Genomic DNA, 9,195 nt, shown 5'->3' with positions numbered 1-9,195 from the left:
GGCATCGCTGCATAGGAGGGTGGGTGTCTACGTGGCTATGGGCTGAGATGGCTCTGCTTGCCCCCCCCCCCCCCCCCAGTAGATCCATGACCTCCCCTATTCAGATACCTCTGAGTTTTGCGACCCTGCCCTGCTCGAGCTACTCCGGGCTCCTCCCCTGGCTGGTTATGCTTTTCCCTCTGCTCCTGGGCACTGGGAAGGGGCTCATGGCTGGGCGGGCCCAAAGTGACACCCCAAAAGGGCTGGGTGCCAGGCCAATACGAGTCAGGTGTCTTTAAACGGCCTCAGGTTGGGCCCGGTGGAAATTGAGGCCCCTGGATCACTTGGGAAAATTGGCAGAAGGGGTTTTGTGCGGGAGGGAGCTGGAGGGGAAAGGGGCGGAGAAGCTCTGGGCTGGCCCATGAGGGGGTGTGACAGGTCCCCCGGGGTGCAACCTGGAAGTGGGGTACCACTAAGCCCTCTTTCTGTCCAGCCTGGGCTCCCTCTTATACTGTGCTGCTGGGACAAGTTACCAAGCCCACCATGCTTGCACTTCCACCAGCGTTCACACAGGCAGGGACACACCCAGTTGCAGTTACATGCAGGCGTTGACCAGCCCCCTGCATGAACCAACAATAGAGAGACTGCAGCCCAAAACACCCCCAGTTGCCCAGCCTGGGACCCCAGAGCTGTACCATCTTTTCCTGATCAAATCTGGCCAGTATATGGGTTTAATACCCGGTCCGCCTCTCCCTGAATGTGAAGAGAACAATGCACAGCTTTCTGTTAACGGAGTTGAGATTCTTCCCCAAACTCTTCAGTTAAAATGCACTGGTTTAGAGAAAACATTTTTATTAACTATAAAAGATAGATTTTAAGTGATAGCAAACAGATCAAAGCAGATTACCTAACAAATAAACAAAACCACAAAGTAAGCTTAACACACTAGCTAGATTGAATATGTATTAGCAGTTTCTCACCCACAGAGATGGTACAAGCAGGCTGCAGATTCTTAAGGGGCAACCTGCACTTGCTTCACAGCTTGGAATCCCCAGGTCCTTCATACACAGGCTAGAAATTCCTTTAGCCTGGGTCCAGCACTTCCCCCAGTTCAGTCTTTGTTCCTTTGGTGTTTCCAGGAGTCTTCTTGTGTGTGGGGAGTGAAGAACCCCAGATGATCATGTCACTCCCTACCTAAAATAGTTTTAGCAGATGGCGGGAACCCTTTGTCCCAAACCTCAGTTTGTGGAAAAACACTGACATCCCAAGATGGAGTCTAGAGACATGTGACCTGGTCACATGCCCTTGCATACCTTGCTGAGTCATAGCAGCCATTACTTGCAGGCTGTCTGGAACATTCACAGGAAGGTTAAGTTCTTCCAGGGTCCGTTGTCTTTGCTGATGGGCCATCAGCACTGTCTGGCTTCTTCATTGTTGTACCAGAAAGGCTAGTTGTGGGTGTCGCCCAGATTAAGCAGGATTGAAATACAGATTCCTAGTCAATATTCATAACTTCAGATACAAAAATGATACATGCCTACAACTAGGATAATCATATTCAGCAAATCATCACTTTTCCAATGACACCTCACATGACTTATCTTGTACAAAATGCATCATAATTATGCCATAATCATATCATAATAGTTCTATGATGACTATGGGGTGCAGTGTCACAGGGGGTATTGAGAGTGATCCCTGCATTGTGTGCCCCCCGCCCGGTCCTCTCCCACAGTGAGTGCTCTCTCACTGTCTCTGCATCTAATCGCTGGGCAGTTCAGAGCACAGACAGCACCTGGCTCCACTCCAGTGTCACCCTGAGGTGGGATCAAGGGTTACCCCTGACCCGACTCCTGTGCACACACATCTCTAGCTCCAGGGGGCTGGCCGGTGGGGGGTGGGTTGCAGCTCAAGCTAATAATGCAGTGGGGTCACAGCTACAGCCTGGGAGGGGGGGGAGCTCACGGTTCTGCCCAGGGGGAGAGGGGGAGCTCACAGCTCTGCACAGCGGGAAGCTTGTTGGGGTGCCTGGGGGCGGAGGGGGCTTTCCCCAATAGTAGCCAGCGGGAGTTAACCCGTCTGGCTCTCTGGATCTTGCTGGCATCTCTCCCCCAGCTCAGCAGCGGTACCATACGCGGAGCTGTCTGGTACCAGGCTCTGCCCCTCCTCCACCGTGCGGTAACCCCTGGCCTTGTACCGCCGGGAACCGTAGATAGCCAGGGCGATGAGGATGGCCAGGCCGGTGGTGACGGCCACCGTGACGCCGGCTGTCTCCTTGCCCGACAGGCCCCCTCCACCACCCAGCCCTGCAGCGCGGCGCGTCTCAGTGGGATCCCCGAGCCGCCACATCTGGGTCTGGGCGTCTTTGACCCAGGAGCGCTCTCCGTCGGCATTGATCACCAGGACGGTGTCCATGTCCACCAGGGTCATGGCGGGTGGGCGGGTGTAGGGAGGGAGCCGCGCCGGGGGCAGGGCCCCTCCAGTGAAGATCCCAGACTGGACACAGTACTCCACTTGGCAGCCGTCGCTGATCAGAGCCAGGTGCTGGCTGAATCCCGCCGGGCAGCGCTTTAGGTAGGGGTCATTCACGGTCCCCTGGTGGGACCCCGCCAGGGGGTTCCCTGTCTCGCAGCTGAAGAACCCCCCGAAGGGCACGGAGTACCTGTGCCCCATCTCATAGTCCGTGCTGACGCACAGCTGGAGCTGGTCGAAGAGCCTCAGCTGAAAGAAGCCGGAGGGGCAAGACTGGGCGTTGGTCAAGGGATTGACGCTCCGAGAGCTGAAGAGACCCCCAAAGAGGTACCCCGAGTTCTCAGGGACCTGGCTTCTTGCCATGCACCAGAAGGCGCTGAACTGGACCTTGGACAGCCAGAACACATCCTGGCACACTCTCTTGCAGAACAACAGCAGCCTACAGGAGCGGTGGCACTCCAGGTGGCTGTAGCCTTCCTCCCGCTCCTGCGTGCTCAGTCGCACCGGGGTGTAGCCCACAGGGCAGGAGAACGCCCCGGTGAGCGGGTTCCTGTGTTCTAGCCCCTGGCAGAGGACTGATGCATCCGGGCCCCACAGCGAGACGCACTCCTGGTAGGCGCCCCCGAAGGTAAAGTTGGTCTCAGCCGCTTTGCAGGAGCCGTCGTCAGCATTGGCGTGGAAGTTGAAGTTTGGCGAGGTGGTGTCGGTGCAGCCGGGGTAGGTGTTGAAGATGTAGTAGCGGCGGGCGGCTAACTCCACCCTCCGGGAGAGCTTCTTTACTGTGGGGCTGGGTAGCTCCGGCAGGCTGCTGGGCGTGATGAAGAAATGCAAGGGCAAGCCAGAGCGGTCAATAGCCACCAGCTGGTTGGTGGTGCCCTCTTGCCAGGCCTTGAGAGTGATCCCTGGGTAGAAGGGCACGCCACCAATGCTCTCCACCCTGGAGTTGGTGCGGTTGGACAGGTAGTGCTTGGTGAAGGAGTTCTCCATGCTCAGTGACTCGCTGACACTGAAGTTGATGATGCTATGGAAGGAGGCCCCAGCTGCCGCGGTGATGGCACTCCGTGCGGACATGTTGTCCTGGACAAAGGTGGATTTGATCTGATCCTCTTGCACCAGGCTGGCGCCAGCATCCACCGAGGTAATGACATGGGTACCGTAGTTCAGCACCAGCACCTCTGCCAAGTAGTCTGCCATCCGGCTCTGGTTGTTCTCCAGGTGCCCAGCGATGGCTACCAGCTGCTGGCGGAAGCCCTTGTCCAGGGCTGCCCCGGGGTCAAACTTGGCAGTGTAGACCAGGTTCCTGACCTGGACCCGGGTGGTCATGGCCTGGTCCTTCACCTGGTGGGTCTTCATCTTGTGGAAGTCGCTGGAGAACTTGCCGTTGAGAGAGGAGAAGAGGGAGACCTCTGTGTTGACTGAGGCAGCGATGGCGCTCTGGTAGTCCATCCAAGATTCTATGATCTCCGAGTTGATCTCCAGGTTGCTTTGCTTGCGGGGGATGGTGAAGACCTCATCTGGGATGATGTAGGACCCGTCCTCTGTGGTTTTGCACAGCGAGTAGCCCAGGCTGATCACTCGCCCCATATCCAGGTTCCTGAGGTTGTCCCAGCCCCCGCCCGGCAGTACCTCCAGCCCAGGGAGCTTCAGGGCTTTCTTACACCCCTGAAACCCAGCAGCGGCTGGTGGCTCTGGGGGCTTCTCTGCTCCTTGCACCCAGGCCACCAGGCTCCAAGAGAGGAGAGCCCCCAGCAACGTGTTCATGGCTGGGGCAGCGCTCGGAAGATGCAGCCGTCCGAGCGAAGAGGAGGGAGCTGTCAATGCGTGCTGGTGGCTTAGCAGCTCTGAGCCCAGCTGCCTGAGAGTTCCTCCTTTCCGTGCTCCAGTTAGTGTTTAGAAAGAGAGAAGTGAGAGTGGATCCCTGTCAGAATCAGGCGGGGGGGGGGGGGGGCTGCTGACAGAGGGCGAGCCAGCAGGTATGTCAGGGCCCTTTGCCTTGCTCATTGTGGTGGCAGGAGATGGCTATTTCCGGATTGTTACAATGCCCAAAGTGTGCTAGGGGCTGTACAGCAATCAGGGCTGGCTCTACCATTTTTGCCGCCCCAAGGAAAAAAATCCACCCAGACTCTGCAGCAGTGAGCATCATTTGCTATATTTACATATAGGCATCAGGCCTGGAAGTGGGGTGGTCATAGACACCGTGTAGAGCAACAGCAACCCCTTCTCCCAGGAACCTCAGCCCAGCATAAGTGCTAGGGTCCCAGGGAGAAACTCCACCTCAGCAATTGACTCCAATGGGAGCCCAAGTTAGACAGCAAACTCTCTTGTTGCTTGCACAGGTCCCTGTTCTAAGAACGTAGCATCACCCAAAAGCCACCACCCCATGCATGTCTTCTGACACTAAAAGCTTGCTCACACAGTCAGAACGGGGAAGACTGTTACAGCGTTCTCTGGTGACGCCTGCTGTAACAGGGTAAAGGGATGAGGTCCCTGCCCTACCCCACCTCCACAGTCCAATGCGGGTGGGACTTGCTGACACAAGGGCTGGGGGAGGAGGGACTCTGGTGTTGATCCAGTTTCTGCACCTGCACGTGCCTATACCGTGTTGAGGTTAACTCAGTGCAAGAGGCTGATGTGACGGGGGGGAGAGTTGGTTTGGCAAAAGTGAATTGTGTGTGTGTGTGTGTGTGTGTGGTGGTGGGGTGCTTTGCTCCAGAGGAGGCATAGGCAAAGTTAGGGGGGTGGGAAGAGAGAAGGAACGAGGGAGCAGGTATCATTCGGACGGGGCAGGATGTAGGAGACAGTTCACTTCTTTGCAGAGCCCTGGGGGCTCTCGCTGCTGTGCCATCTCCCCAGGCCCAGGGGCTCTCTGGGGCTCTGGAGTGTGATGAAGGGGCGGTGAGTGCTGATTAGGGGGCAGTCCCTTCGGAGTGCCGGCGTCTCGTCAGCTCAGCTTTGCCAGTGGGCCTCTATACTGAGCTACCGTGGCTTCCTCTGTTCCAGTCCCAGGTGCCCCTCAATCCTGATCTTCAGCCCCCTGCTATCCCAGCCCTGGGCTTCCCACACCCAGCTCTGCCGATGCCCCTTAATCCCACCCTGCTATTCCGCTCTTAATACCCTCATCCATCTCCACTGCTCCCCCTTCGTGCTGCTGCACAGCGTCTCTGGGCCGGGAATCGGGCGTCGCCCCACCGCTGTGCTTCACGCCTGACCCGAGCCGTATCACTGCTGCGCTGGACGAAGGGGGAACCGAAGCTGCGGTCAGCAAGTCGATGCAGCCACCAGACAAAAGCTTTTTCTCTTCCAATGAGTCACGCTGCTGAGCTGCAATTTCACTTCAAGGGAGAGCTATGGAGCACGTGAGGGAGGGGAAGTTGCGTTCGCTCCTTGACAGATGGCTGTGATCTCTGCCCAGTAAGTGCCTAGGGCCTAATTCTGATGGCCCAACTATTTCGCCAGCCAGGGCCTGGGTTTCCCCCACCCCCACAAGAGATGCTGAGCAAATGCTATGGCCTCCAACTGGAGCAGCGGGCGCTTGGCCCCCATCAGCCAATCAGGCCCTGGTAATTGTATTGCAGTAGCGCTCAGAGGCTGTGGTCGGGATTGGGACTCTAGTGTAACGAACCTGCTGACTCGTTACCAGGCGCTGAGTTAGCACCCGGTCAGATGCAGGCTCCGTGACCCCGCTGGCCAGAGGATGGCGCAGTGAGGGAGCTAATGCTGGGCAGGAGGGGGCTGTTTGGTTCAGGCGTGGCACCTTTTAAAGCATATTATGCAATGGACGTACACAGGGGTACAACACGAATTTTCACACCGGGCTGGAGCCCGCGCCCACCCGCCTTGGGAGATGGGCACCTGGCCAGCAGCTGCTGGTCCCAGGCCATCCAGCTCTGACGGCAGCGCAGAAGTAAGCATGACAATACCGCGACCCCCCCCCCCAATAGGCTAGCGAGCCCCTTTTGGGTCGAGTCCCCCGGGGTTGAGAAAAGCTGTGTACTTTTGCATTCTTTTACTCCATAGTACCCTGCAATACAGAGTAAAAGCACACAAAAGACCAGATTTCATGGGGGAGACCAGATTTCAAGGTCTGTGATGCATTTTTCATGGCCGTGAATTTGGTAGGACCCTACCCATGGGGCTAGGTGAGGGCAGGGCAGCCCCGCCCCACCCAGGGCCTCCCCTCTGCCCTGGGCTGAGATTGGAGTCGTGATGCCGGGGCAGAGGGGGCAGCAGGTTGATACCGTGGGAAATACACAAGCGTAATAACGTGTGGAATTAGCCAGCCAATGGGTCTAACAGAAGGTGGCACCCCCAGTGACCCAGGGTTCAGTTCCCCACGCTGCCACAGACCTGCGGCAGATCCCCCAGTCTCTCCGTTCCCGGCTGTACCATGGGGATAACAGCACTGGCCTCTCTCACCGGGGGTGTGAGGGTACATGCAGCAGAGACTCCGAAGTGCTCAGATGCTGAATTGGAAGGTCCTTTGAAGTACCCAAGCCTGACACGTCCTCTTCCTTAGGGCTCCCCCAAACCCTACCTGTGGGGACAGGAGGCCCCGGGTAGGCAGAGCGGCACACGCACTCTTATCTGGCCCACAAAAGGTTAACGCTGAATCTCGCTGCTCCAGAGAGTGTGTAAATAGGAATGAATCTTCCCTGACCTGCCCGTGTTATTTCCTCTTTCCCAGCACATCACTTCCTCTCGCAGGACAGTTTCAGCAGAGGAAGAGCCTGGGTTGGTTTCTAAAGGGGATGGATGCAGTGGTGGGGGTGTTCTGTGGATACCAGCTATTAACTATCCTGCTATTGACAACTTTTGGTTATTAGCATTTAGGAACATTGTGGGAACATCATTAAACAGAATTAAACATCATTAGCAGAATGTCGTAGAAAGAGAGCCTGAAACACGGGGCCTTGTATAAGAGGCCCGCTATGAGACCTGAATTAAAGTAGAAGTCAAGCCTGGCTAATATAAAGCAAAGTTAGCAAAAGTCGGGCTGTGAGCAGAAGTCAGGCCCTGTTATAAAACACGCCTGCTTGCAGGTCACAGAACCTGGCAAGAATAGGGCTGGTATTGCAAAAACACACACATTCCTAAGAAGCGCTAGGCACAGGACACTCCCACCTGCCCAGTCCAGAACACCCCGATACCAAGTATGGTACAAACACACGCCCCAAAGAGAACAGGAACATGCTGACTTCTCTTAGAGATAAGGTCAGGATGACAGGGTGATGGACAGAGATGTTTTGATTGAACCAACAGGTACGAGGTAAAGGATGGTAACGAGCTACGTCAGAGGGGCCGTACGTAACTTGTTTGTATCGGTGTATAGGGCGGGGTGTTGGAGTGTCTTTGGCCAGCCGAGGGGGCAATGGAAAGTCCCACCATTCACCGAGCTGCGTCCATTGTCATGGGCACACGTCTTAGTATCCCCGCAGAGTCTGCCAGGTGCTATATACCGTGCTTCGTCAACAGTAAACCTGGCCGGGTGCCTTCGCTACTAAACCGAGTCTTGTGGTCTTCCTGGGTGGTTTGATCGGAGCCGCTGTACGGGCTAGCTGGCCAGAGCCAGTGCAGCACACGGAGAGACCACACATGCAGCCAGCGTCTGACAACACAGAGCTTCATGGGAGGTGGTTACCCTGGGCCAGGAATATTTTTGAGATATGGGAAAAAAAATTCCCTTCCCAAACTGCGATGAAACTTGCCATCTTGAACACTTTTGCCAGTGCTGGTGTTAGCCCATTGGGGGCCCTAAGCAGGAATATTTTGCCCCCCGCCCCAACACAATAAAAAGCAAATGTGGAGAGGGCCTTTGAGCTGCTTGGAGCCCTAAGCAATTGCTTAGTCTGCTTATGCCTAGCTCTGACTTTTACTAACTGAAAACTAATTTGTTCTGGGTCAGTCGAAACATTTTGTTTCAACGTCAACATTTTTCAGTCTAAAGTCACTAAAAATCTTGAAGCAAAAAATCGTTTTGACTCACCCCCCCCACACACACACATTCATCCCCCAAAACATTTTCCAGTTAGAATATGCAGAAATGTCCCATTTTGACTATTCAGCAACTTGTTTCCTGCCAAATGTTTTGAGTCAGGAGACTCATCAAAACCGACCCCCTTCACAATCAGGTTTGGAGTTGCTGAATTAGCTACGTTGTATCATTCTGTATTAGGCACATGTTCAAAGTCTCTTTATAGTAAGGTTCCATCATAAAGATTCAACAAACAAGTAATAGATGTTTTAATAAACAGTTAATCGATAGTTACAAAAAGTCCAACAGGTCAACAGGTTGTGTATAACCATTGTATGACACATACTGATGTGCTTGTAACCATCTATAACACATGCTACTCAGGTCTGTAGCATGCTTAGAACATCTATTATGCCTTTATAACCCCTTTGAAACCATTTATAAATGTAACTCGCTATAAAGTGTGAACCACAAACGTAAGTGCTCTGCTGAATAGTGGCAGGTTGTTGACTCGGGGCTGCCACCCCCCACACACACTGCCCGGGGCTGGGGCTGGGGCTGGGGCTGATCCCTCTCCCCAAGCTCCACACTGCCTGGGGCTGGGGCTCACCCCAGAGCCCCGCTGCCCAGCACCTCGCATCGCCCCCCTCCCAAGTTCCTCTGCGCCCCCCATAGGGGAGCGCACCTGACTTTTTTGGTAAACTGGGCATTTGTTTGTTTGCTTTTGCCAACTGATCAGTTGGGAAGAGCAAACCAGACAAATGCCCATTTTT

General features: G+C 55.1%; 1 protein-coding gene across 1 annotated transcript; it reads right to left on the bottom strand.

The window, feature by feature from the left end:
• Nucleotides 1-1,602: 1,602 nt before the first annotated feature.
• Nucleotides 1,603-4,266, bottom strand: MPEG1 (macrophage expressed 1). The gene has a single exon (XM_024211308.2). The coding sequence runs from the start codon at nucleotides 4,210-4,212 to the stop codon at nucleotides 2,050-2,052; it is 2,163 nt and encodes a 720-aa protein (XP_024067076.2). The 5' UTR covers nucleotides 4,213-4,266; the 3' UTR covers nucleotides 1,603-2,049.
• Between the last annotated feature and the right edge of the window lie 4,929 nt (nucleotides 4,267-9,195).

Source organism: Terrapene carolina, unplaced genomic scaffold (assembly GCF_002925995.2).
Source record: "Terrapene carolina triunguis isolate 2854851 unplaced genomic scaffold, T_m_triunguis-2.0 Scaffold926, whole genome shotgun sequence".
NCBI lineage: Eukaryota > Metazoa > Chordata > Testudines > Emydidae > Terrapene > Terrapene triunguis.
This window is presented reverse-complemented; position numbering and strand designations above follow the sequence as displayed.

What these genes read in the sequence shown, in the direction of transcription:
- MPEG1 (XM_024211308.2), bottom strand. Translation starts at nt 4,212, where the DNA reads ATGAACACGTTGCTGGGGGCTCTCCTCTCTTGGAGCCTGGTGGCCTGG.